This window comes from Dermacentor variabilis, chromosome 10, assembly GCF_050947875.1.
Source record: "Dermacentor variabilis isolate Ectoservices chromosome 10, ASM5094787v1, whole genome shotgun sequence".
NCBI classification, from domain to species: domain Eukaryota; kingdom Metazoa; phylum Arthropoda; class Arachnida; order Ixodida; family Ixodidae; genus Dermacentor; species Dermacentor variabilis.
This window is the reverse complement of record NC_134577.1, coordinates 19,367,868-19,395,000: the sequence shown is the minus strand read 5'-3', so window position 1 is coordinate 19,395,000 and position 27,133 is coordinate 19,367,868. Positions and strand designations below refer to the sequence as shown.

The 27,133-nt window shown below is 45.5% G+C and overlaps 2 protein-coding genes across 2 annotated transcripts in view; both read right to left on the bottom strand.

Moving 5' to 3' along the window:
• LOC142560063 (vitellogenin-6-like) overlaps positions 1–4,222 on the bottom strand; it is a 48,453-nt gene extending 44,231 nt beyond the window's left edge. Inside the window, exons 1-4 of the mRNA XM_075671840.1 lie at positions 4,090–4,222; positions 2,797–2,939; positions 1,935–2,069; position 1 (exon numbers count right to left, since the gene is read on the bottom strand). The exon at position 1 is cut by the window's left edge and continues 137 nt beyond it. Of these exons, the coding sequence (XP_075527955.1) occupies position 1; positions 1,935–2,069; positions 2,797–2,939; positions 4,090–4,132 (322 nt within the window). The 5' untranslated portion in view covers positions 4,133–4,222. The remainder of the gene's footprint in view (positions 2–1,934; positions 2,070–2,796; positions 2,940–4,089) is intronic.
• A 6,110-nt stretch (positions 4,223–10,332) lies between these two features.
• LOC142560064 (vitellogenin-6-like) overlaps positions 10,333–27,133 on the bottom strand; it is a 42,562-nt gene continuing 25,761 nt past the window's right edge. Inside the window, exons 16-25 of the mRNA XM_075671842.1 lie at positions 26,812–27,031; positions 24,383–24,686; positions 22,286–22,495; positions 20,818–21,081; positions 19,255–19,389; positions 16,862–17,104; positions 15,564–15,864; positions 13,571–13,728; positions 12,165–12,404; positions 10,333–10,755 (exon numbers count right to left, since the gene is read on the bottom strand). Of these exons, the coding sequence (XP_075527957.1) occupies positions 10,591–10,755; positions 12,165–12,404; positions 13,571–13,728; positions 15,564–15,864; positions 16,862–17,104; positions 19,255–19,389; positions 20,818–21,081; positions 22,286–22,495; positions 24,383–24,686; positions 26,812–27,031 (2,240 nt within the window). The 3' untranslated portion in view covers positions 10,333–10,590. The remainder of the gene's footprint in view (positions 10,756–12,164; positions 12,405–13,570; positions 13,729–15,563; positions 15,865–16,861; positions 17,105–19,254; positions 19,390–20,817; positions 21,082–22,285; positions 22,496–24,382; positions 24,687–26,811; positions 27,032–27,133) is intronic.

Sequence of the window (27,133 nt, the reverse complement as noted above, 5' to 3'; positions counted from 1 at the left end):
TCTGCAGAAAGCAGTATACAAGATGGGGACAGGCGCGAACAGTTCCTAAGTGCTGGCTCAGGTTGTCGATTCACGAGCTCTGCTAAAGTGTTGAATCACTCGCTGTGCTTAAGATGAAGCTCTAGCACGGGGCTAACAAGAATTTCCTCCATTCAAATGCACGTGAAATGCTGAAGTGCTTTTTGTGAGACAACCGTTGAACCAATTTGAAAAAAATTTGTCTGATTCGAGAAAGAAGGTTGAATAATATGGACTCTAAGAAGCAAAATAACACGAAATTTTACAAATTGTTCCGAAAACTCGTATATTAAAAAAAAAAAGAAATAGGAGCACGAAGTTTACTAGTCCGTAACTCTACACCAAAAAAGAGATATCGCAGTTCTCTGAACCACGTCGTTCAGAGGATCTAAAGCCGAAAATTTTAATTTATAAATTTACAGCTTACGTGAAATTCTCCCAATGTTTACGTATGTTACAGAGGTCGCGTTCGGTACCTTTTACTGAAATTCGGTGCCTGCCGCGGCGCGAGAATGGCAGCGAAGCGGCGACGGGAGCACCGTAGCGTCGGCGACCTTTCCTGCTAACACGGAAGGTGTTAGCCAGGCACCGCCGCTCTATGAGAACAGCCCTTCCCACGCGCGTACTTTCACCGGATGCGCGAGTAACATGGGCTTGCCCTCACTGCCAGCACGAGAGGAGACAGACGATGAAGCGTGGCTTCGAGCTAGGCATCACATCGGCCGGAAGTGCATCATTTATAGCGAAACTGAAAACAAAGTATTCGCTTACTTCAACCTGTTTTGCCCAACACATCAAATATTATACACACTAACAGGTGGAGGAAGTCCACTGATCCAAACACCCTTCTTGACTGACGTCAGCTATCGGCCAATAACAGCCATGTGTGGGAATCTGAAATGCGGAGGCATAGACTGTCGCCGGCAGCTTTGAGACGGGCGAGAAGAAGGCTTCTGTTTGAAAAAAAAATGGTGCTTGAGCAAAAGATAACTTCGCGTTCCACTTGTGAACTGCATGAGCCGCGCACGACTACAAAATGTGGGTGAGCTGTTCACAGCTGCGTACGTAATCCGCGGAATGTTTTTTTTCCACAATGCCCGAGGGGTGGCTCGGGGATCCTTTAAAGGGAAATGGTAAGATTGGCTTGGTCTGTACACAAGGTTTCCGAAGTTTAGTGTTGCTGTGAGCGAGATCTACGTAAGACAATAGAAGTCGTGGAAGCGAAATACCAGCTAATGTTTCCGCGCTGCTAGCTCGTGACGTCATGCCATTTGTACAACGTCTGCTCGGAACTAGGCAATAGCTGGTGTTTAAGAATGGTGGCTGTGACATGTTTCGGGCTCTGCAACAGGTGGAGCACAAAACCCGACTTCTATGACGCGTTGCTGACTCCCGCAATCGGCTCCGCAGGCATTCAACCAGCGAAAACATAGCCTTTATGATCTGCATTTTAAATCCACAGGGCGCCACCTTATGGGCCGTAGATGTGGACACAAATTGTTGCTTCCGGTGCGCACAGTCCGCAAAAGTAATGCATTCGAAATTCCTTCTTAGTTCTTAGGAGAATGTGGACGCGGTGCGCTCCATTTACACATCACCTCTATACACGTAGTTTGGCAAACAAGAAACGTAACACTCGGACACTTCTACCATGGCTTGTTAATGGCTTTGACAGGAAAGTTTTTAGCGCCTTGAAATACTTATTTGTGCGGAATTTCGTGGGCTGAAAACATTAGGGATGCGTTTGTGTACAACGGCTTGAGTGGTCATGTCCAGTGTTGTTGTTCAGTCTTTGCTTTCTTTTACTTTTGCTTTTGTAGCTGTGTGTGTGAGGCACTCGCAAGTGGCACAAACGGTGCCGCTGTTTCAATGGCAATATTCCTCCCGAAAAAAAAAGAAACAACAAGGCGCTGTACCTTCCCTTCGTCAAACTTGGCGGCAAATCCTTGTTCGAGAGCACCGAGGAGGTGATTGTTTGACGCGTACTGGAACTCGTGATTAGATAGGTCGATCTCGTCCGAGTTGAACGTGTCCGTTTCGAAGTTCACAATCTGGAAGAATGAGTGGTAAAGGCTTCTGGTTTGTATATTGCTTCAGAGAAACAGAGGAAGAAACTTCATCTATTGGGAAGCAGAGACAGCGAGAACGCTAATATTTGTAGCATTTTTCTCTCAAAGTAAAATGTTTGTCGAACTTTCTTTCTAGTCGGCTGTGTATGTACTTGCGTCCCCGACTATCTCCAGTTTCCAAGTATTTTTACTAGAAAAATTATAAGGACTTCAAAATGCCGCCACATTAAGGGCGAGAGTGAAGCTTTATAAAAAGGGCCCATATAGGCACGTCTCTGATGCTGCTGCTCAAGTAATATGAAGATAATTGTTTCTGTAACGTCCGGTAGTCATAAAGCGGTCTAACATTCGCATGTTTTAATTAGCCTCACTATGGTTCTGCTTTGAAGATACGAGAGAGAGAGAGAAAAAAAGAGTAAATATTGTTATTTAGCACCCATTCCGGTGCCTTATCGAAGATAGAAAAATTATCTGTGTTGTTACGACGAAACATAAGGAATGCGCCGTATTTGTGTAACTAAAGCTAAAGAACGCTGATCTATAGTGCTGGAAAAAAAGCAATTGAGGGCAAACCTCTAGCAAATAAGATGAACTCCATCTTTGTCATCTCAACCGCCTTTAAGCTGTTGTGGCGATCGCTCACTTCGCGAGGGCAATTTTGTGGTAATTATTACTTCACTCTATCTGAACTTAGTTTCTCTAAGGTTACCTTGAAGTGCGTGTGATCGGGCTTAGGCTGCATGATGACCTTGCTTCGGAATACAAGACCAGTCAACTGATGCCGCTGCTCAGGGTTTAGAATGTACATCGTTCCGTTGTACTCGTACACATACTCCCTGCCGACTTCGAAGCCTGGTGACCCCAGAGAGAGAGAGAAACAAACATTCAGTACATATTCCTTTATTGCTCAAGCGGGAAAAGCGTGTGTACCGTGAGAAGGATAAGGACATAATTAAACTTCCTTTATTCCCTTTACTCATTGTAGGCGCACGTCAGTGCTGTTAGGCCACTCTGCCGCCAAGTTATGCTATAATCGGCGTTCTGCACTTATATCATTCTTACCTCAGCTGAATCATGCTGTCGAAAAGAATTAAACCTTTAAACACAGCAAGGTAGAAAAGTCAATTTCTTTATCTAGGCACATTCCACCTGTAAAAATTTCCAACCTTATCTGCGTTTAAGCTGCAGCTTCAGGCTATACTTATAAAAGAATTATGTGGTTTAACGTGCCAAAACCACTTTCTGATCATGAGGCACGCCGTAGTGGAGGACTCCGGAAATTTTGACCACCTGGGGTTCTTTAACGTGCAGCTAAATCTAAATACCACGGGTGTTTTCGCATTTCGCCCCCACCGAAATGCGGCCGCCGTGGCCGGGATTCGATCCGGCGACCTCGCGCTCAGCAGCCCAACACCATAGCCACAGAGCAACCACGGCGGGTCTATACTTATTGGCACCGGAAAGTTCAAGCACGATGAAACCGAAACCAGAAGCCTGGTATGAAAAGCGTCTAACTTTCAACAGCTGTCTTAAGTAAATGCGAGCAATGAAGTTAGCAACATTCCTTAAAGAAGCAAAAAAAAAGAAAAAAAAAGAACCGCGAATGCTTAGGCTGTCACACTGCTGCAAAATTTTACGCTAATATGTGTAACGCGAAGCTGTGCCTCTATTTTCTTTAAGCTGACGCTTTCTTTGTCCAACAACTTGTGGTTTTACACGGCAGGATGTTTCGGCATGTAAACTTGGTGTTTCATGGGGACCGGGAATTGCTGAGCTGTTCCGATACCAGAGGTGACGCATTCAGTGCCGGGCCGATCCCGTAGAATCTCCAATCAAATGTGGTCACTTAGTGGGCCGATCGTGGCACTAGTGCTTCTTTTGTGTCATCGCAAGGGTGACATGTTAGAACCACATAGTCACAAACGGTAAGTGCACAGACACAACTGGCAAGACATGGTGCTCTTCCTAGGCGCCACGTGCGATTCATTCAACATCAACTCACCGGAGGCTGTGGCAGCCAGCAGCAATATCCCTAGCACTGTCATGATGGCAGCTCAAGTGTTCACGCCCATTGCAAGCGGAGCTCTAAATGCCTCCACTCGCTATTTGAAGGCGTGAAGTACTGGGTTGTCTTCACTAGGGCGGATGAGAGGGAGGGTAGCTTTGCATTTGGCGCAAGGGTGCGGTAATATAGAAAGGGGGTTGGGGGAGGACGGGGAGGAGAAAGCATCCGCCGACTTCGAAGTGCATATGGGAAAGATAAAACGGTTGTTTTCTTAGCCTCGCATTTCCAGCAGTGATAATACCACCCGTCCAGAGAAACCTCATTCGAGCAGGTCACTCGTCCTAAGTCTCAGTCTGGGCTCAGATTTCTCGATTGCGAAGCGTGAGGTCTTCTCGAGCGTCGCCGGTGAAGTAGCGGCCTCCTGGGTGTCACGTACGGGGTGACTTGGAATTCGCCCTTGAAACTAAGTTCATACGATACGTCGCACAGGCTCTCTGCACTGCTGACTGTCTTTTGGCGCGTGTGGCTGGGTCGCGCCTCAGTTGGCCTTTGAAAAGACGTAACTTTATTTCGAAAGCATTTGCACATAACTGGAATCCGGAAATTTTTCAAATAACGGGTGTAGAAGTAAGCTGAACGCGAATTTGGAGGCCTGCGGTGAGAAAGTACCAAATGTGGCAGTCAGTGGGCTGGGCTGGCGTGGAAAGCAGTGAGGTATTGAGCGAGCGAGCTCAGTCAAGTAAGCGAGTGGTCATGCGTTCGCTACCGTGTCTATATATTCAGTTACCTAGTTTCTTATTTTTCCTTGTGGAACTTTCTTTTCTTTCAGCAGGGTCAGGCTCAGTAGTCACGACGCTTGCAAAAAAATAAAGGAAAGGCAGTTTAGCCCAAAGTAGAATCATTGAGAGCGATAGCAATGGTTTGCGTTGCGCTGAAGGCGATTCAGAAATGTTGGCATGACGAGGAAGAACGAAAACTTTATTAATGTTAAGAGATGCCGCTAGGTTAGGGGGCGCTGCGGTGCGGGCCGATGATGAACTTTTCCAGGCACTAATGAACATAGTCAAGCTGCTACTTAGAAGCTTTTTGTCCTTGTCTTCGCGTTAGTTATGTGCAGATGCTGTAATGAATCGCAAATAAATTGATTGATTGATTGAGCCAGTCCAGTGTAGGTGAGAATGAAAGGCCACAGGAACTTGGGAAGGGATGGGGGAGAGGAATGACGTACCAATAGCACATGGTGTTAGTCTTGTTATCCTTGGCACTCAGGGCGAGGCCTTGATTGTGCCCTAATGCGGTACTGGCGAGTGCGAATTGGCATTGTGCCCACCGTAAGAGCGTTACATGCTCTCTGATTAAGGTTGGGTATTGGCGTGAGAATTTCGTGCCTTTGGAGCGGTATTTTTTCAGTCAGGCGCACTGTCGTTATTGGGAACATCTAAGGAGACCGTAGATAATGGGAGCTCGTAGTAACTCTTCTTTAGCCAGCTGGTTAGCTGCTTGATTGCGCAGCGCATCCGTGCGTGTCAGAGATGCAGATTATTTTCGTAGGAGCATTGAGGTGTGCCTGAATAAGAGTGGCGGTGTTGGCTCCATCTTGTCGGAAATGTAGGCCATCTTAAGTACAATGTATGGCAAAAAATTCACGTTCCTCGCGCAATTATAAGCGTTGCAAATAATTATTGAACCCTTGTTTCTACACTTTGCTTATATACATTATTCATTTTATTTATCTACACCTACTGCAGCTTTCTTGGGCTAATGCAGGAGTGGATGTGAAATGCAGAACAATGACAAATAATAAAAGACAATATGAAGAATGCATGCCAAATGTAAATACTAACTACCTATTCAACAGCAGCTAAAAATAAGTTTAAAGGAAGAGAATGAGTAGGACTAGGCAAAAATGCTAATATTCAATTACATAGGGAAAGAAACTGTATTTGCAAGTGTCCGTATGGGCAACATAAGGCGCGATGAGGAGGTGATGGTGACTTCCAGTTCTAGATAGTTTAGAAGGAGTTAGGTAATTATCTTAAGAAATCTGGCAAGAGGAATTAATAATACAATGCGAAAATTTTATTGATTGCGTGCGTCGGTGACCTGAGAGCGGTTGCAAGGCTAGGGATGAAAGCGCTGTGTTGAAGGTGAAAAAATCCCTACCAAGCCTGAGGCATATGAAGCGAATCGCACGCTTTTGGATGCCTTCGATTTGATTAATGTCGCATTGTTTCCACGGATTCCAGACAGGCGAAGTATATTCTAGCAGCGGCCGGATTAGTGATTTATACGGGGCGAATTATAAATTGTTTACGCCTATTTTCTATTAGCCAAGATAGCCAAGGTACGTGTAGGTAACTACATACATACGTACTATTTTACCTACGTAACACTATTTTCCCACATAGTCCCCACACCGGTTCAGACACTTGTCTCATTGCAGTAGTAAATTTGAGATGGCCCCTGGCAGAATTGGTCCTGCAGACTGTGGAACCACTTTCGGACTGCTGTCGCGATGTTGTCGTCAGTCAGTGACGCACGCGGCCTCCTCAAACGCTTATTGTCACGCAAGCCTTCACAACCTTTTGCGAACTCGCAACACCACCACCACCACCTTACACTTCTCAATGTGAGTCACCTTTCCCCATACGTGGGCTGGGTTCCCTTGTGGATTTCGATGGGCGTTTGTCCCTTTCTCCACAGAAAACGAATCACATTTCGTTGCTTGTACGCCGTGGACATGCTGAAGGTGGCGGTTGTGCCTCACAATCGGCAGCAGCGCCTTGCCGCGGAGCTACCGGCAGATAAGGCCGGGCCGGTCCAAGAAAGGTCCACCGCTGGGAATGGATATGTTGGCTTCGCACTTACAGCCGTAATTTGGCTAACAAACAATAGGGGCAAATACTTTTTGGTTCGCCGTGGTACATGAGTAGTCTACTACTTCTTAATGAAAAATGAGACTAAGAAAAATGAGAAATCCTATCTCTTGGGGCTGTGGTCAATGTGCGGCGCAGATACCCTAACTGTCTCAGTACCTGGTCAGGTTATTAAAACTATGTGTTCTGACCAAGGCATATTGGCCGTGAAAACAAGACCAAGGCATTTAAGTTCACTAACGCTCTGAATGGGAGTATTATTAATTTTCTAAGTAAAAACGGAAGACATCGGGTTATTAGTGAAAGTCATAAGGACGGCATTGCGGATGTTAATTGTCATTAGCCAGGTAACGCAGCAAGAGCAAAGGAAACTGCATTTTGAATCTCTAAATAGTCTTAAAAGCAGGCAATTATGTTGTATAATACGCAGTCTTCGGCATACAAACGTAAATTGGAGGTTACATGACGAGGCAAATCATTTATAAATATCTAGAAAAGCAAGGGACCCAACATGGAACCTTGTGGCCCTCCTGAGGGCACTTATACCACCCTGGAATCAGCTCTGTTAAAGAACACAAATTAATAAATTAAGATCAATTGGAAATAAAACTAGAAATACAGCTGAGAAGCCGGGTATTGTTAAAAATGGCGTCAAGTTTATGCATCAATTTCGAATGAATCCCTGTATCGAATGCCTTCGAAGAGTCAATGAAGGTTGCGTCAATTTGATTGCCCGAGCCAAGGCTAATATAAATGTTATGTTTAAATTCAGCTAGCTGGTTTTACTGTGCTGAATCGGCATCCGAAGCCGTCCTGGACTTTAGTCAGTAATCTATTTGGCTCAAGATCCATAATCCGTTTGTAAGTAATATGGTATGAATAACTTTGTAAGTAATGTTCTCTAACATTTTACGTGAATGAGAGGTAAAAGAAATTGGTCTATATTGAGATATAAGGTGTTTTTCACCGGTCTTGAATAAAGGAAGAAGTTGAGCCCTTTTCAGGGGACGGGGGTACTATAGATGACGCCGGGGACTTGCGAAATATGACAGTAAGATAAAAACAAGTCCATAATAAGTACCTTACCATAAGCAAGTTCGGAATGCCGTCAGGCGCACCGAGTAGACTTCTTAATAGCGAGTTTCAATACTAAGTTGAAAGCGCCTTCTTCGGTAACATTAACGTCATTGAAGGAAACGTCACTACGAGCAATGGTGTCTGTTTGGATGACGTTGTTGTCACGAGTAAAGACGGCCTGGAAATACTCATTAAATGTATTTGATATATGAAATGGATCATTGGCCCAATCATTGTTAATCACCATAGAAGTAGCTGTCGTACCACGTGGTAAAACAGACCACCATAATTTACGCGGGTTTGTTTTTATTAGGTCCTGCAGCTTCTCATGGAAGAAGAAATCCTAGGTGGAGTTCATTTTCAGTTTAAGCTCCTCTTTGGCTTTAGTGAAACTTAATAATAATAATAATATTTGGGGTTTTACGTGCCAAAACCACTTTCTGATTATGAGGCACGCCGTAGTGGAGGACTCCGGAAATTTTGACCACCTGGGGTTCTTTAACGTGCACCTAAATCTAAGCACACGGGTGTTTTCGGATTTCGCCCCCATCGAAATGCGGCCGCCGTGGCCGGGATTCGATCCCGCGACCTCGTGCTCAGCAGCCTATAACACGTGGTGACGAAAGAAGCCTCCGCTTTCGACAGCGGTTGCTCCTTTCTTGCCCAATGTGCGCGTGCCTCATGTGACGTAGTACAAATGCGCGAGACCCTGTTTCCGCGAGAGCTGTGAATTCTTTGTCTGAGGAGGTTAGGTGCAGAAGCTTGACTGCGTGCGTTAATTCCACCGTACCCAGAAAACTACTTATTCAAGCGTTACCTGCTGCCGTTATGCCCAATGTTCCCCAGATTTTTAATACCACTGTACAATAGATCAAGCTCAAGTTCAGTAGAAACAAGAGGAATGTTAAGTGTAATGTGTGGCGAAACTTTCACCTTGCTGCCCTAGTTAGAAATGTTGCAGAGTATTGCCGAACTCTTCTTTTTTGTCCATTTCCATGTGTTATACGAGGTTCCTATAGTTGGTTTGCGTGGCGTCCTCGGTGAACTAAACTAGGCACCGTGATTATAAGTTCCGAAAGTAAGCGACACAGTATGGGTAATATAGAGGCAAATTTCAAAAGGTGTCGTTTTATTACTGCTTTTAGAATAATTTATACATGTAGGAGCGCTGATGCGGTGTGAGCATTTTATAAGAGCGGCGCAGCATTTAGCCCGCTGCACATGAAGAAATACAAAGGCCAGCGAAATGGAATTTGTCTAACATGAAGGCAATGCTGTGAAAAATTTGTGTGCGAAGTTTAATGCGTGTGCATCATGAGCAGTCTTCGTAAAAAATTCTTCAGCAAGTGCTCGAAAGAATTCTGTGGCCATTGTACGCTATATTTTTCCGTTTTGCGAGAGAAAATTAGGTTTTACCAAGTTTATAATTGAATTGGTGAAAATGAGGGCCACGTTAGGGGTTATGCGCACGCTAAGTTAAGTATATTCATGTTATGGGTAACATGAAGGCGAAGTTCAATCTGTGTGGTTTAATTATCGCCTGAGCTGTTAATTATGTATGCAAGTAATTTGTAGTGTTGTGAGAGTGCTTTACGAACAAAGCCAAATTTATCTCGATGCTCTAGGAGAACTGTGAATGCAACCGAAATCCAATTTAGTAAGAAAGGGGTGGGGAAATATTGTGTGCAGACGAATGGCTGCCTTTGTAGAAATTCCCTAACAACCGTCCTAAAACTTTATATGTGGGCATGTTTTCAAGCGGGCAAGTCAGATGCGAAAAATTGTTTAAAGTGTGAATTCACTTAAAGGCTACGTAAATTGTTATTCCAACTGCTCGAAAGAAGCAACTTCGCTGGGAACAGGGTTGAGATCCTGTAAAGTTACAAAAGTCTGCGGCCTTCTTTGATTGATTATGTAATGATTCATTAATAAATAGTTATTTATTTGATAATTATTTCCTTCATTCTTCCATTTCTACAAGCCTTTATATTCAGTGATGGCCTGTGTTGTAAGAGGTGGGTGGGTAATCAGTATAGGGGAGGACGCCGGTATGCTTTGAGAAGGCCTCGAACATTTTTCTTTTATTGTAGATATCTTAAACCAGCAGTACTTATCAGGTTTAGCACACTGTAGTTGATGGCAGCGTAAGATGTTCTCGCTGGAGGTGCTCTTTCTGTCGGGATTTTCTCATCCCGTAAGCACGACAACTAATATGTGGAAGTTAGGCTAAGCTTCGACTCTGCGTTGATACGCAGTTCTGAGAAGATTCTACATTCTTTTAAAAATGAACACTTGAACGACCAGTTTTCTACTTCTTCCTTTATTGCTTTTGTTTTACATAATACATAGGTGGAGGACTAATGCGATTGCATTCTGGTGAAAGGTTAGTAGCTGAGAGCTCTCCCCCGTTAACCCCATTAGAGAAAGCTAGAAGGCACCACTTCTTTCCAGGTCGGCTCTATGCTTTTTAATGGTAGGAGTTTGCAGCAAGTGTGCTCGTTGTAATGATGTGATGGTCGATTAGAGCGTCCGCCGCCAAGGGCAATTAGTGTGCCGGTGGGTGGCAGTCCGCGCTGGGCACGACGTAGCTCTTGGCGAACTCGAGCGTGTTGTTGTACAGGTGGCGGTCGGGTCCGGACAGCTCGTGGTTCTTGTCCAGGTTGTAGTCGCCACACAGACCGCACAGCTTTCCGCGGTAAAACGGAGCCACCTGAAAAACCAAGAATATCGGGTAACGCTTACCAGCGTCCATCGCCTTTCATAGCCTTCGATCGAATGTCAAGTCAAAGCAGGCGCTATAGAATATGAATCTTTCAGCGAAAACATCAAATTGTTCGTGTGTGTAAAGATGACTTAACTGAAATAAATTCCAAATGTTTTTTTTTCCAAAACCAGGGTCAGCAATCACAATATGTATCTTCTGTAAATGCCGCTCATGATAGGATTCTCGTCTTGAGGTAGCAGCTTGTAATCGGGGGCCGACGGGAACTATAAGATCCCGCGGAACCGCCGCGGTTGCTCACATTTGTGACATTGTGCTGCTGAGCTTGATGCGCAGGTTCGAATCCCAGAAGCAGCAGGCGCATTCCGGTGGGTCCGAAACTGACAAATGTTCGCACATCGTGCTTTTGCTGGGCGCTCGTTTACCCTATATATGTGCATGGTCATCAAAAGTATTCTGAATACCACTCGACTAGGACATCTGTCATGGCTACTGTGTTCCTATGGTGCGCAAAACCACATCGATCAATGTCAGGTTCCCTTTTATCTGCTGTTCGCGAAGAAAATGTTCTCAAGTTCGTGAACTCTTCGGTTATCATACGTTTTCTTCAAAAAATATTCCAAGCCCTAGTTACCCTTGGTGCATCTTTAACATCGAGAACATTCAATTATAGCAAACAGATCGCGCCTTGCGCATTCTTCGGTTGGTCCACGGCACATTAGGTATACAGTTCGCCTCTAGAAATTGCTGCCACGTAGCATGTTTAGGAACGTAGCCGTAGCAGAGGTGTGGTCAGTTAGACTATTGGGGGCGGTCGCCTTACAAAGGACACTTCACTCTGTCGACGACGATGTCCGAGTGTACAGTGAGTGGTCATATGACCTGCTTTAAATATATGAAGCAACCATTTATGGCAATTACTCCATTGCAGTTTGGATTCGGAAAATGGGAAAGTAATAGACAAAACCCCTAGACTACGTCAGTCAGGTGGCGCATGCCGCAAATACTCTATTATCAAGCCAAATGATGTAGAGGTGACAGTTTAAGAAGACATCATTCTTTTCACAAACCTATACGCAAACAAGGACTGCATTTCAATGTGGTATCCGATAAGGGTACTTCAAGGATACAAAGACAGCAGGACACCAGACCAGACTTACTATTTCTTAGAGTACAGTTTCAACTGTGCCTCTCAATACATGAAATTAAAAATATGAAAATGAAAGATAGTCGGCAAACGGTGGTTCTTCGACGTCGATTTAGCAGTCGCAATGGGCCCTCGGAGTGTTGCTCGTTTTTGTACGAGTTCCAGTTATTGAAGGACAACTAAACCTCAGAGATGCTTTCTCAAATTATAATTTCCTGGTTGTTAACAGAAAAACGATTGCCTTACTAACCTCGACCACGAGCATGTTCCCGCCGAATCCCAAGTGGAGGCCGTAAGACTCGGAGTCCAGCTTGTACCACTTTGTGCTCTCCTTCTTGATCCTGAACAGCTCAGCGTCGTGAGAGGTGTGGCTGTAGGGATGCTCGGCTGTGATGTCTACTTTGTTGCCGTCAACGCGAACCACCAGACCGGATTCGCCGTCCAGTGGCAGGATCTCGATCATCGTCGAGTGGATGAACAACTTCACTGCCTGCGTTCGATTGCATAAAGAGAGAACATATTCGATAAATTGCATTTGAAATGATACACCGTTAATCAGCAGTAGACGTGATTAGGCTGTTGCCGATAGCATTCCGATGTCTTTATGATATTGCCGGTCTATAGTATGCTATATATAGATTGATGGTTTCAAAACAACATGTAGATGGTTGCCCTATTTAGAAATTTGGAAGTTGTTCCGTCGTCTTTGAGCAGCCAATAAACCATTAGGATCCCAGTATTTGGTGCCTAACACGAAGCTTTGAACTTCTTATAATTACTCGTATGCGACTTAAAGTACATTTTCTACACAGTGGCGCTCACGTTTCGCAGGGTTGAGTTTCAATACCGATCGAGTATTAGCCCAGGAAGCTTAGACAATAGCCGAGTTTAATGTAAACAACTCAACTAACAGTCATACGCGACAACCCTGAAGCATAGAAGCTAATATGACTCCGGAGGAAACAAATTGCGTCTTTCCTTCAACGCGGACTGATTGTTCACGTAGCCGCTTCTGTTGTTTCAATCGATAGGGTTTGCTTTTCGCGTTAATTGTAGATCACGGGCATTGAAAACATGACACGCTTGGCAAAAAACAATGAAGCATGCTCTGACAACAATGCGCGGGCTAAATATTAGTGACGTCCAAAACTCAAAGGTAAGCTCCTCACCAGAAAACTAGCTCTTAACCAGACACAACCAGACACAACCATACATCTGCGCGGATACTCATCCGTGCTTATCATTCTTCAATGGTCCACCCTCTCAGGCAGTGAAATAGGTTTATTTAGCAGCCTCATCGCCATAGTGATGAAAAGTAGCCGTACAAGCAAATGCAAAATCGTGCTTCCACAAAGAAAGTTGTCTTGCACTTGTCTTACACTGACGAAGACAGGTCCATTGCCGTAACTTAGCTCCTGACTTAGGCGTCTATTGTTCGGCTGGTAGAATCCCTTTAAGTCTTCAACTCCTTTTGGTATTTTGTACTTCACCGTCAACGACACGAATGTGACCCAGATAGCGGCAAAAACTGTTTCATTAAGAATATATGATATTCCCTGCTGAATCTCACTTCGATAGATGGTTTATCAACGAGCAGCTAACGCGAATGAATGATAGTGCTCGCGTTTAGGTTGGCCCCTCGGGCCGAATCCTCACCTTGGTGAGCGTCGGGTTGTTCGTGGCACGAGCCAGGACCAGGAACCTCTTGTTGGGCGAGCAATCGCGGGCGACCACTTTGTAGCAGTCTGTCTCGGGCAGGTGGACCACGGTGCCATCGAAAGTGCGCACGCTGTGAGACTGTAGGTCGCAGTACTCTGAAGCGGGAAAACGTTTGACGGTGTTGTGACATATGTAAATATTCAGCAAAATGAGAGAATGCGAAGTAAATAAACACACTGCGTGTCTGTGCAGAAAAGAAGAAAACAAAGGCGTGTCGACAAAAGAAGACGCGGAAGATCAACCTACCTGGTATACGTATTTATATATATTGAAATTGGGGCAATAAACATTAGGAGATGTTGCATAATTGCGTGATATTGTTGCATTATGTAAATTATTCTTTCATTGTCAGATCTTATTTGTTTCTTGATTTTCGATTTCTTTTATTCACTTCGATTTTGTTCTTTCGTTTCGTTTACACGCTTGTGGAGTGTCGTCGAATATGGAAGGGGGTGCCGGATTTATGTCCAGAGCCGGTAAATTTCCTAGTGTTTGCTTTTAATGAGGTAACGTGCCATGTGCAGGATCTCTCAACAGGATCAAAATATAACAAATAGCTGTGAGTGAGATTCTGAGCTGCACTTTAACAGACATAGGTTGAACACAAAGGAGGTGTTCCCTTTCATATTGGACGAGAATGTACTACGACGTTGTCTTCTTTCGCGTCGACTTGAGTTGATACACCTTTCTCTCTCTCTCTTTTTTTTTTTGACAATGAGGCCAAGGGATATTATCCAGGAGAGAGTGCAATCCGTGTTGCCATGTGGGTAAATTTCTACTAAATTGACGGTAATTGCACTGATACTCTTGATCTTACCTACTCGGTGACTAATCCTGTATTTTTGTCTTGTTGAGGCGTTCATTTTCCTACCGTTTGGGACTCGCTGCGACACTGCAATGCAACGAAACTGGTCGTTTTGGTAATGGGTTGCATATAACGATAGCCACATCCCAGACACGCCAAACCAGTATGAAGTCGGCGCAGAGGACCTTGTCTTCAAAGCAGAAGAAGTAGTTTTATGACTGGAAAATGTAGAAAGGTCGGCTGGAAAATGGAGCATCTGGCCTGCTACTCTACGTAAGCGAAAACTTCAGGCAAAAAGTGTAGGTGTTATCTGCTGCACCTTTGTGCTTCGTCACTGCTTGCTGTTTTGGGCAGCAATATTTGCCAACTAATGGTTAAGGTATTGTTGGCTTTTTTGCTTGTATACTATGTTGCAGAAACGCCACCGCAATTGCGTGACTTCGCAAAGTGTTTCTTGTTTATGTTGAAAAAGTTTAGCATTCTTTTTTAGCATTGAAAACGCAGCTGCCAACAACACCGGCAACTTATACGCAAGTGATTTCAGCTATCGTGTTGTCTTTGTCCTTTTCCAATGTGCGTAGCACCTTTTCAACATAAAGAGGGCAACATTTTCATTATGATACATGAACTATCTAATTGAATGTACCTGACGGGAAAGCGAAGATGTGTTGTCATGTTTTGCCAAAATACTTCAGCCTGCCTGGTGTAGTTGCCATTTTGAATTAATTCGCGGTGAAGTTAGCAAATCCCAGTGCGAGACCAAATAATTCGACAGCTCGAAGCATAGGGACATTGAATATGGCAGAGAAAATCGTCATCCGCCCGACTGTAGCTCGACATTACAAAGGAAGCCCAAATGAATCTAAAAAAAAATTCTCAATAATCCATATTAGTTCCCTTTGTACCTTCCTGCTACAGTCAGGCGGACGAGGATTTTTTTTTTCGGGAACCTTCCATCACATTGCGGGTTTCCACAAAACAGAATTTCCATGATTTATTGTACGTATATAGCGCCAAATTCGTCTGATCGATCCTTTGCACCGACATCTTTGTGCTCGACAGGGCAGTATTTAAACATCGAGGCTTACAGCACCTCAAGATTTAGGCCTCCGACGGAACACTTACTGTGTCTGTAGAGCTTGGAGTACTCCGCGGCATTCGAGTAACCGGTTACCGAGAAGATCCTCGGCTCGAGGATCTTGCTAAACGTGGGCACCTCCCAGTGTTCGTGGTGGTGGCCGTCCTCGGTCGTGACGATCATGTTGGTGTGTGGCTTTTCACCGACTCCCCACCATGGAACTTGCGAGACGACGTGGATCTTGCCATGGTCACCCGTGAAGTACGAGCGAACAACACCCAGGAAGCCAGCTTTCCAGGGTTTGTACGCGTAGCGTTTCGCGTAGTACGGTGCCAAGCGGTTCAGCAGCTGCAGAACAAAGCAGCGAAAAAATAGACGTGCTTTAAACGTGATTGGCATGCGCGAAAGCCGATTTCAAGGAGAAACGTACGATGTTTCCTAGAGTACGAGCGACGTAAATCGAGGTGAAACTGCATGAGGTGCACATATTTAAGGTGTTGGTATTGTGCCTCTTTTTGCGTGCATTTATGGAGAAGGGCATTTCAACGACTGTGTCCTGCTAGGGTTTCTAGAAACGCTGTAGGTAATGATATGAATCATTTGGGACCATCCATCTAGAGATAATAGAGGACGCAGTTGCACTGTTCCAAGCCGTGTGCTTTTGAGCGTAGAAAAAAAGGCAAACGAAGTTGGCGGTCCAAGACGAGTAAACGATGGGGAAAGACGGTAACATAAATTAGGGAAATAGAAGATATTAGGGTCATTAACGAAAATGTGTAAGGGTCCGATGGTTCATTAGAACGAACCGCGGAGCTTAGTACCAGAGAGTAGACGCAGCAGAAAGATAAAGAGAAGTATATATTGCTTGTCGGCCCCAGCTAGCATTTTGTTTCACAAGGTATTATCATAACATCTGTTCGTCCAACCCCAAATACATTGGCCGTCAACGTCAGAATTACCAGAAAATATCTGGCTCTCAAGTGCAACTAGGAAGCGGCTGAATGCGTTGAGTTTCATGCCGACTTGCTGAGAAGAAACGCTGTTAAACGCTACATATCCTCAGGGAGCTGGTGCATGCGTGTGCGTGTGTCTGTGTGCATGCGCGCGCGTATATGTGTATGTATGTGTGTGGGCGCGCACACACTCTGGCGCCGGTAACATAATACTTTGCATTCAGTAGAAAATAATTCTGGTAACTATATATAATGATCGTATAAACCGTTAGCTATATACGGTTAAATCTGCAACCAACCATGCTTTAAAAGATGACGCATTGATTAGTAGATGGATTGCATTGGCTGAAAGAAGCTAACGCTTGCGAAAGACGGTGGAATTGTGTACTCACGGACTTGTAGTTCTTCCACTCTACGTCTGCGGTGAATTTGCCCAGGCGACTGGAGTAACGGAGCAGTCTGTAGCAGTAGTGGCTGAACTGGAGGCCCTTCTCTTGATGTTGGTGGCACTTGTTTGCGAGCCAGTGGAGGAATGTGCTGCTGAACCTGTTCCTGCCGACTGCCTTGCCTTCGGCCGCGGCTGCCAACTGTTGTTCGTCCTCGTCGGTGTGTGTGAACTTGCCGTTAATCGTGATCTGGTTTTAGAGAAAAAGAGTACAAAGTTAAGAAGCATCTATGCAACCTACAGAGGAAATAAATTTGCGGGCAGTTGTTTCGACATGTTGACTACAACGAAGTACTATAGCTTCACACAGGATTAAACGCTTCTTAAAACAGTTTTTAGAGCGCAGATCTTAGGCGCCTGTTCCAGTGGCGAGCGTCGGCGTAGGTGGCGTAGCCGAGCGAACGAGAACAGCGGAAGATGAAAGAGCGAACGCGGAGCGGGAGATGAAAGACTCGGAGCCGCGAACGGCGGAGACCAATGAGAGCGGCCTCTCGAGTGACGTGCGCGCCGGAAACTGGTGTCATGTGGACTCGCCCGAGCGCTCGATCCGTACTCGTATCTGATCTCGGCCGCAACTCTCGTTTCGTACTATCCTCACGCGAGAGCTCTCGCGCGAGCGAGAGCTCACGCGAGCGAGAGGTGGTTTGGTTTGGTCTCATTCACGACTGTTTCGACTGTCATTGTTTGCGATTATTTTGTAATCTTATTAGATGCGGGACACGCGTTGTGTAGTACTTTCTCGAAGTCACGCGTCACCAGCTATTATACTGGAACCTTCGACGAGCCAAGTTTAAAAGGCGACGCGTTTGACCCGCATATCAAATTTTTGTCAATCGCCGACTCTGCTACATGTATCTCTCAAGTTCATTGCCTCAATATATCGCGAAATGAAAACGCTTATAGATCTGCGCTCAAATTTTGCTTTAGGGAGCAGAGTAATCGTCTGTGAATTTATTTTTACACAACACCGTTGTCGCTAAACTAGTTTAGAGTGGTGCTTGTTTTCAGCTCTCTTTGCATTTGTAAGGCGGAATAAAGGCAGATTGATTAATGAGAGTACAAATGAAAGCCAAAGTGCCTTTTCAAAATTAAGAGTGCTACACGTGTACGTCGAACCTACTGCTTTTTTTAATTTAGCATCGATGCCCTATACAGTGCTCATATATATAACGTGAGAAATTGCGAAACTACTGCAATGCGTTGTGTCATTTCCAGATCTACTTGTATTTGTAACAGTGGCTTAATTCAGACTCAAAAGCGTACACATAGGAATACTCCTTGCTTAGAAACCAACTATAGCACGATTACACGTGGTACTTTCATGTAATTACGTGCAAAATTCATTTGTTGGTTTTCACATTTCATTTTTTCGGTTGTGTGCCTAGAATTCGCTGCTCGCAGCTAATGACAGTAATAAACCGGGCTTACGACCACGGAGTCTCCATAAGCTAAATAATGGGGACGTCACTCGCTATACCGTTGTGACGTCCCCATTGTGTCGCAGATTTAACTATCTTTGCAGCATAACCGGTTCTTTTACTGCCTTCATCAAATTAGGTGGCGTGATGATGGTTCTTTGGCAGCTATAACATCAGGACTCCGTTCGACGAACACTCACTGTAGCCTCATTGGGTTACGTTTATTGTTTCTAGGCCGAAGTATTTTTTCCGAGTCAAGCCAGTGTGTATCTCGTCTCGCCGTTTTCGTGAGTTGAGAGTGCCAATATTTTTTTCAAGGTATTTTGCCGCCTAGCTGAGAAAACCCATAAGCCGTTCGCTCTAAGCAATGGTACTTTTTTTGTGATACTCGTTATTAACGATAGTGTCCTCAGTGGAAATTAAAGCTAAATATATGTCACTTAAAGGTTGCAAGATATAAACTGTCCTCGGGGTCAGTATTTGTTGCTTTCTTATGATATGACTAATAAAAATCGGGCCCCTCGATTAACCCCCTTTATTCTTGTTCGTTATTAACGAGGTGCTTCAAAATGAACGACCGCGTGCAGACTTGAGCTCTGAAAATTTGTTTCCCAGTGAAGGTTTCCCGTGTTGTGCGAATTCTAACTTACCATGTTTATTTGTAAGGAGCTGTCTTGCAGCTGAAGATTGAGTGCCATTGACCACTTTTACAGAGGGCTGACGTATTTAGCCAGAATTGTCTCTTTAACGCACTTTGGGTGTTCCCTTTGATAATGCTCGAGGTAGTACATATCAGTTTTACGAAATGACAAAGACGTGGCGGTAGCTTTGTTTGTCGTACTTCGATCACACTGACGGTGGCCGAATGACCTCGGCCACCGGTTCAGGTTTTATCCTGGTAGGCGGGAATCGGAAAACTTACAGTCGACCCTGCTTCGCAGGTGCTTCCATAGTGGACGTCGAGGTGGGCGTCAATGTGGTGCCCCGTGTAGAACGTAGCCAGATTAGTTACGCTCCAGTCGGGCTTGGGGAACTTCGCCGATGCGTCCAGGCAGATCTGCAGAAATGAGGTGAGTGGGAGGAAACACATTTTTTTTTCTTCAGTGAGCTCTAGCCCACATCCACCTTTTCCACCAACTCCAGGCTCATATACATAGCTTTAGTACGGGGATCAGTAAGAGAGGTTACGAGCACGTGCTTTCGGCTACAGCATTTCACTTATGCATACTGTGTCTCTCAGCTAACGTTAGCCAAGCTGCTGAACGAAAAAAAAATGAAAATGACGGTGCGAAACGCAGCTGTAAAACCTACTATATTCGGTTGTCAGAGGCCTGACGACCGAACAACGCAACTTTAAAGATCGTATCTTGCACCATGTATTTTGCATGTTTCTTTTTTCGTTGAAACGCTCGGTTAACATTAGCTGACACACCATGTAGAATAAAGCGCTATGAGTGATGTAAATACTACTGAATATTCTGAAAACAATTAACTGAATCCAATGGTAAATGACGGGATGTTCCAATCAAGCGCGAGGCTCACGAAAAGAACGAATGAAATCAAGTTAGAATGCGTGCACATTAAGTGCAACGTAAAAAGAAATAAGAAAAAATAATATAAAGCTGAAACGCTTATACACTATTAGTATTTTGAGAGCATGACAGCAAGGTACACACGCGCGCACATACGGAAAAGCAAAATTCTGCACAGCACATAACGCCCTCTTGGAAATGCCTACTTTCTCGCCGTCCCCTTTATTCATTGTCTTTATTACCGTAGCTGAGAGAACTGCCCCGTCGAACGACCCAAACTTAGTTCCACGTTTTATGGCGAGGATTTCTTTGAGAATTCTGCATGACGACATAGTCATAATGCCGTAGCGTCATGCCAGAAACACATTGATGATATACATCAGAAGGACTTATGCAAATAAACAATAGAAGCAAAACTGACCGAGATTTTATGCTCATCCTATGAAGCATGATCTAGTTCTGAAGAAACTTTCCCTGTACAGTGGTTTGTACCAGCTGTCACGCTGCGCGTGTGCGCTGCATGCAACGAATTCATTGAATGCGGCCGTGACAGAAAAAGTCTCAGCACTTTTCGGATTCTCCAGTTTGTTTATACATCATCTGCGTTTACTCTATGAAAGTCACTGGCGGTACAATAGTTTGAGAGTCACTAATTTCTGTAACTGCTCCAACCAGTAGAGTGAAAACGGATCGTTTTGTAGACTACCAGTCGCACATGGACAGGATCTTGAATAACGTATTTCACGCTGTAAAATACTAATGGGACAGTGAAAACTGAATAATAATAAACGTGTATCTTGAAAGCGAAGCGCTTGTATTCTTTTCTACACTTTGATTTAGCATGTTCTAAGAATGCGTCAGCTCGTTCGTGCTGCTCGTTCCTTTTGCTAGCGGTTGCGCACAGTTCAGTGCGCCTTAGGAAGCCGCGATACACCCGACCTTGCAAGGCTTACCTTCAGTCCTTCGGTGTCAGCGTGGCTGAACGGTGTCCTGTCGTAGAAGAACTGTAGCTTGTGGTTGAAGAGGTCGTGGTTGAAAGAGTACCGCAACTCGGCGGCCACCTTTCGCTCCTTGGTGTCACCCTTGAAGTTGACGTCGAGTTTCAGGACGTGGGTGGACGGCACCTCGGGATCATCGGCGATTTGGTCGTGCACGTTAAAGTGGCTGTGCCGTTCATCGTCTGGCTCCAAGAACTTGTACGAAATGTCGATGTCCATCTAAAAGAGAGATTCAAGAAGACTATGCTTTAAACGGGGCCCACTGTGGATGTGCTGGGCATGACTGCGTGCGGATTGGGCTGGGCAAGGGGACGCTTAATCTAGCATCTATTCTCTTTCTTTGTTTCTGTTATGTGTTCATGTGCTGAAAACTCACTTGAAAACTTCGCCTGAGAGAACCCGACTAGAGGCTTACAATTGCCTGACCAGGCAGAGCACTCCCTTAGAGTTGCAAAACAAGAAAGCAAAAAAAGACCCCGTAGACTACATTCACACGTTCATAAACGTTATGAAGTATTTCATCTTAAAATGCGCATCTCATATTAACAAAAAAGCTGTCATTTTAGGTCAGTTTTCGAACCGCTGCTGAGACATTCGACGAAATAACAGTTACAAATGAATAACATGCAGTTTGGGAGGCAGGGTATTTGAACAGCGTTCTTTTGGTCTCCCTACCTAGTGCTGTAACGTGGTTTACTTGTGAAGGTTCTTCTCATTTCATAATAAGTTGCTTTATGTGAATGTGTAAATTTGAAGGGAATTATCCGCCTTTTTATATTGTCGTAAGATCTTCAAACATTTATTTAACTTTGAATTTGATAGAACTCGCCTTCTTCGTGTTGTTATGGACCTGATTAATGTTTTTCATGTGTGCTTCAGCTAGAAATATTCCCCGTGCAGATGTTTATGTTTTCTAATAAACCAATTTGTTAAATAAATTTTGAGATGTCTGGGGCTGCAGAAGAAATCGTAAAATTGAGATGACTTCTCAGTTGAAAGGCTAGCGATGAACATCACGTAGCGTTCGGTGTTTCAGGTACTGTTTACTCTATGCAAATGTACTAGATCCCCTGATGCGAAAGTCATCACTGCTCGTGTATATTGTGTTGGGGCTTCTCTTTTCATCGCATTTAAAAGTGTTCAGTGACCCGGTCATGCACGTGAGTGTTTTATCCTTTCTGCAATTACCAAATCTCACAACTGCCATGTACAGCAAAGCAAGAACAAAAATTGGAGGGGTAAATAGTAGCCTAAAAAGGCGTGAACCTTACGCTGGAAAAGCAGTTGAAATTGTCCGATTGTTTGAAAACCTGCAATTATTACGCAGATAGCCGTCTCGCTCTCTTTGCAAATCTGAGGCAGCGGTGGTCCCCATGTTCATTTCTGTCTTTGTGTCTCTCATGCAGAAATATTCTTGACTCACTTCTTTGGTGGCATCTTGAGCAGCAGGGAGGGCGTAGATCTTGATGTCACGTGGGTGCCAGTGAGGATTGACGGCCATGTAGTAGAAGCGCTCCCGACACGACATCTCGTGGTAGACTTCGCGCACGGCCCGATGCAGGCCCTTGCTGATCAAGTGTCCCTTGACGTTAAGGCCGACGCCAAAAGTGTCGTCGAAATAGTGGCGGTCGAACTGGACATGCACCAAAATAAACGTCGTTAAAAAAGGAAAACTTCAGTTGTCGAGAATCTTCTGATAGTGACATTCCATTCTATCGCAAGATTAGCAGTGTTGAAGGTTGTCGATCTGAATCTAAAAAAAAAAAGTTGCCTTCAAAAAATAAAGCCTTCAAAAGAAAAGAAGAAACCGGAAAAAACAAAATTTGCTCTACAAGAACGCGCGTTTTTTGACGATATACTTTCAAATTTTCAACATGTGGAAGAAGAGCATGCAATAACGAAAAGAAGATGAAAGTGCCCTTGCGGCCTTGTGTCCACCGCCTGCATGCCAGACGAAACTGCTAGTCGAGCCGTACATGAAAGCTCTGGACAGGCCATGTGAGAGTGCGTCGAGTTACTGCCGCAAATACCTCATTCCGTGCGGCTCATCAGAGCCTGTGCAACTTTCTGAAGCAGTCGTGGATTTGCACCTGGCTGTACCTACGTGTCTATTAGAAAACCTGATGACGACAGCACGGGGATCGCGGTACTTTGCGCATCATTTGGGAATAATTCAAACACTGTAAACAGTCCCCCTTTCCCTCATTGCTCGATCGCTCTTCCTCCTGCCTACTATTTACCCTGTATCCCAGCTGACCGATTTAGCTGTCAGTCATCATGGTGAGGCAAGCAGAACTCCCCTCTGCATTTTGTTCTCACAACCACGAATAAAACTGACGCCTTGTCTTCTGTGCATGGTAGGTCAAAGCCACCTAGAACCGGCGCTGGGTCAGTGCATCGGGACGGTCAAGAAGATGACCGCAAAGAAAGGGAAAGGAGAAAGAACAACATAGGCCATGGATGCATTGGTCTTTGCGGAGCATGTCTCATTGTCGCGATGACACTCAGGCGGACAGGCGACCGTGCTTTTCTTTTGTGTCGTGTTCCTTCGTCCTACGTTGATTTCTATGTAGTCACTAATCGACTGGCGTTGCAAAAGCGACCCGTAGTAAGCTTCCATGGTGAGAAAACATTTCTCATACTATTGTTCACTTGTATTCGTATTCAAACCGCGCGAAGCAACAAAACGACAGTTGGCGTGTCAGGCAGCAGTAATCGCAAAAGGTTTGTGGGGGGTGCGGGACGAAGGGGGAGAGGCGCTTTTTCGACTAATACAGATCACCTGTCATCAAATTCCACTTAAGTGCTGCAGCGAAAAGGGCATTCCCTTTTCAATCATTACGAAGCGGCGTCGTCTGGTGGGGTAATCTGAACTATTCGCAAGATGGCTGCCCTCGTAACCCCACCTTAAGTGTTAGCCGTGGAGCGGGCTAGCCGTCTTTGCCCCCTGTCTCGAGCCATCCGAATCGCTTGGGGGTCTTGAGGTACTGCTTCCTCCAAGATAAGTCACTGTACAGGACATCTTATAGCGCAGTAGTTTAATCTACTACGCTTTTCACCGATGATCGAGTGCTGATCGAGCACTAAGCGTGCATAGGCGCAGACGGGAGCACTGCAGTGCGCTTAGAGAGCCTCCGTCGTCCCCGTAGACGCTGTCAGGCTAATCTGACGCGGCGGCAAATGCTCGTGCACCCATCTAGTCACGAAGGAAAAGGTGGGGCTTGACCACGCCGTGGCAATACTTCCACAATACTGCGGGCGTAGCCGCTGGGTTCCGCCGCCCGTGAGGCGCGGAGGACAACACCTGGTGGTGGTATTCAGGGGGGTAAGCTTTTCATCACGTGACCGAACTCCTCTCTTTCATTGGTGCAAGCGCACGCGGCATCGCGTGCGCTTGCACCGATGCAAGCACCTTCAGGGGCGTTGCCAAGGTCTGCGTAGCGCTAGGCGACGGACGACACAAGGCTGACGATGAGCTGAGTAATGCTAACGCTTCAAATTATTTCCGTGCATGTTTTACCTGGGTCAGTTCTTCAGGTCGGTAGAGAGGCTTCGCCAGCCTGAAGAACTCAGTCAGAGCGTGTGTTGCGTCCGTGTTAATTTCAAAGGGCATGACGAACGTGAATGGCAGGAAATTGTGGTTGATAACGTTCCAGGGCAGGTGCAGGGGTCGGCGCAGGCTGAGCTTGCCCTCGAGCGGCGCCAGGGTCGCCTTGAGGTCAAGCGGCCAGGAGATGACGGTTCTCGCATTGTAGCCAGTTCCGATACCCAGCTTGGCGAACTCCGGCGCGAAGCCCAACATCTGGATAGTCGCGACGTCGTATCTGTTGAATGGTGAGGGAAGTGCAAAAAATGAAATCACCAACTATTACGAAACTACCTAACGCGCTATTTGAGCGCAGCTCTATATGTTTTATTTTCGCGATCTGTCTCTCTCGTGCGGCATGCTTCAAGCGGAACCAAGGGTTGCACGGCTGCCTTGCTATGCGGGAAAGCGCGAGAATGCAACGCGTGGGTGACACGTGGGCACGATTCCCAGCAGCCGCCGCACGCTACTCTGGCGCCATGTCGTAGCCATCGTCGTCGCAGTGTGCGTCAGTGTGTGTGGCTGTGCTTTTCCTCTCACGCTTTCGCCCTACCTTCCTCCTCCGCTTTCTACCTCATGTTTTTGCTGCACCCTCCTCCTCCGCTTTCTTCTTCGCGCTCACTTCGCTCTCGCCGCTTCTTTCCTCCCCCGCTGCGGTTCGTGTTCGGTCTTTCATTCGCTGCGCTCGCTAGCTCGGTTACGCCGCTGATAGACGCCGACGCTCCACGCAGGAACGGGCGCCTAAGAGCAACACACTAAGACGAGACTAATGTCTGGTGTGGTAATGCAAAATAATGTCCAAATGGTGTCTTAGCTGGTTTAGTTTTACATATGGGAGGCAACGCCGCGGAAATTTTCAACTAAAGTGCCATTAGCTATTCGGAAGCTATGCCGAACATAAGAGAATTCTACACGAAGAAACGTTTACCGCGAAATCCATTCGGCAACCATTTAATATTCGATTCACTTGTGACCACGAGTACTCACGAGGTACCTCACGAAATATCGCGGCTCTGTGATACATTCGGTGTTTCCCCAAATTTCCAAACCGGTATATACCCGCAATCCTTGGGCACAAGATTCAACTGAGACCTGACATACTCAGCTTACGGCTCGCATATATGCTAAGCATTTCTAGTGAAAATTGTGGGAGTGCCTATCTCTCCATGAGTGTCGACGATAAGGCGATTAGCGCTGAAGCAACCTAGCCACGCACAATACTGTTACGGGGTAGTGACGTATAAAGTACACAGTAGCAATACTGTGGAAGACGAAACTAACTTTTATTAAGCGAACCTGTGCCCACAAGAACAGGCTATACTTAAAGAACGGCGACAGCGGCGAACACAGTCGGCGATCGTCAAAATCTGATCAGCTGGTCGAGCGCGTCGGCTTTTATACATCAGTGGTAGAATATTCCAGAGTAATCTCTGGGACCCGCCTGCCTTCCACAAAGTTCTACACTATTCGCGTCGCGCATACATGCAATGGAATTACACAAGGTTCGGCGACAACAGACAGCGGATAGAAGCATCGATAACATTCTAGAAACTTCCGATAATGCAGGCGCATCCTGCGCTGAGCGATAAAATTTCTTAGACGGTAAAAGCGCTCACCCGTAAAAGATAAACGAGTTCACGCGTCAATATTTCCGTCGCAGAGAAGCGTTTTGCAAAGGTGTGTATGCAGCCGGGTTCCTCTCACGCGCTTGTCTCTGGGTATGGTGCACCATCTAGCGGCACAACCACAATATCCTCGTTGTGCACATGTGCGAATACGCAATAAGACAGGATTGCCTAAATACATTCCGTCACGCACCGCAAACATTTTCAATTATTATTTTTTAATGTGTGTAAATGAAGCCTGCCGCATACCCGATGGCACATAATCAGTGACCCAAGCCAGTAGAATAGTTGTTTTCGAGACCGGTTACCTCGCCACAGCCACCTGATTCTCGACCAATCAGACCATGAACTACTCAGTGAACCAGGTCGGCGGGAAAACCATTGGATAGACTAACCCACAGACGGGTAGACAACGAAAAGTGTGTGAAGCATTTGAGCAATGATAATCGCCTTAAAACCAGCCAACGGTGGTGCATGTGCTAAATGAAGAGATCTTGTATGTCTATGGCACATGAGCCGACTAATGATTTTAATGGACAGAAACTTAGCCATGAGTTCGGAGGGGCGCGTTGCTTAGCGCCTTTAATACGGCTTTCTCACAACGGAATGTCACAGTTATTTACGGGTGTATTATCACACAGAGTGCGTTGCAGGGTCAAAAACGTTTACGAATTCTGCACTTGTCTTGACGCGGAATCAAAACCGCTCCTTAGGGATTAACAGCAGAAGTGCACTTACAGGTAGTGGCGCTTGATGTCCAAGTTGATCTCTGCGTTGTCGCCGTGAGTGAGACCCATCTTCTCTCGCTTTCCGTAGATAAACTCAGCCTGCTTGAAGTCGAAGATGACTGGCACGCCCAGCTCGCTCGGCATCATCACAGTCACGTCTTTAGTCAAGTAAAAGTACTTCTTGCGGACTTCGGCGCCCAGCAACTTCTGAACGGCCTCTTCTGGTTTATCTGAAGGAGCATAATACAGTGAGGAGTAACATGGTAGGTATTAGATTAAACCGTTGTACCGCCATCAACTTACTATTTCCGAGTATGCTGTACTATATTTCT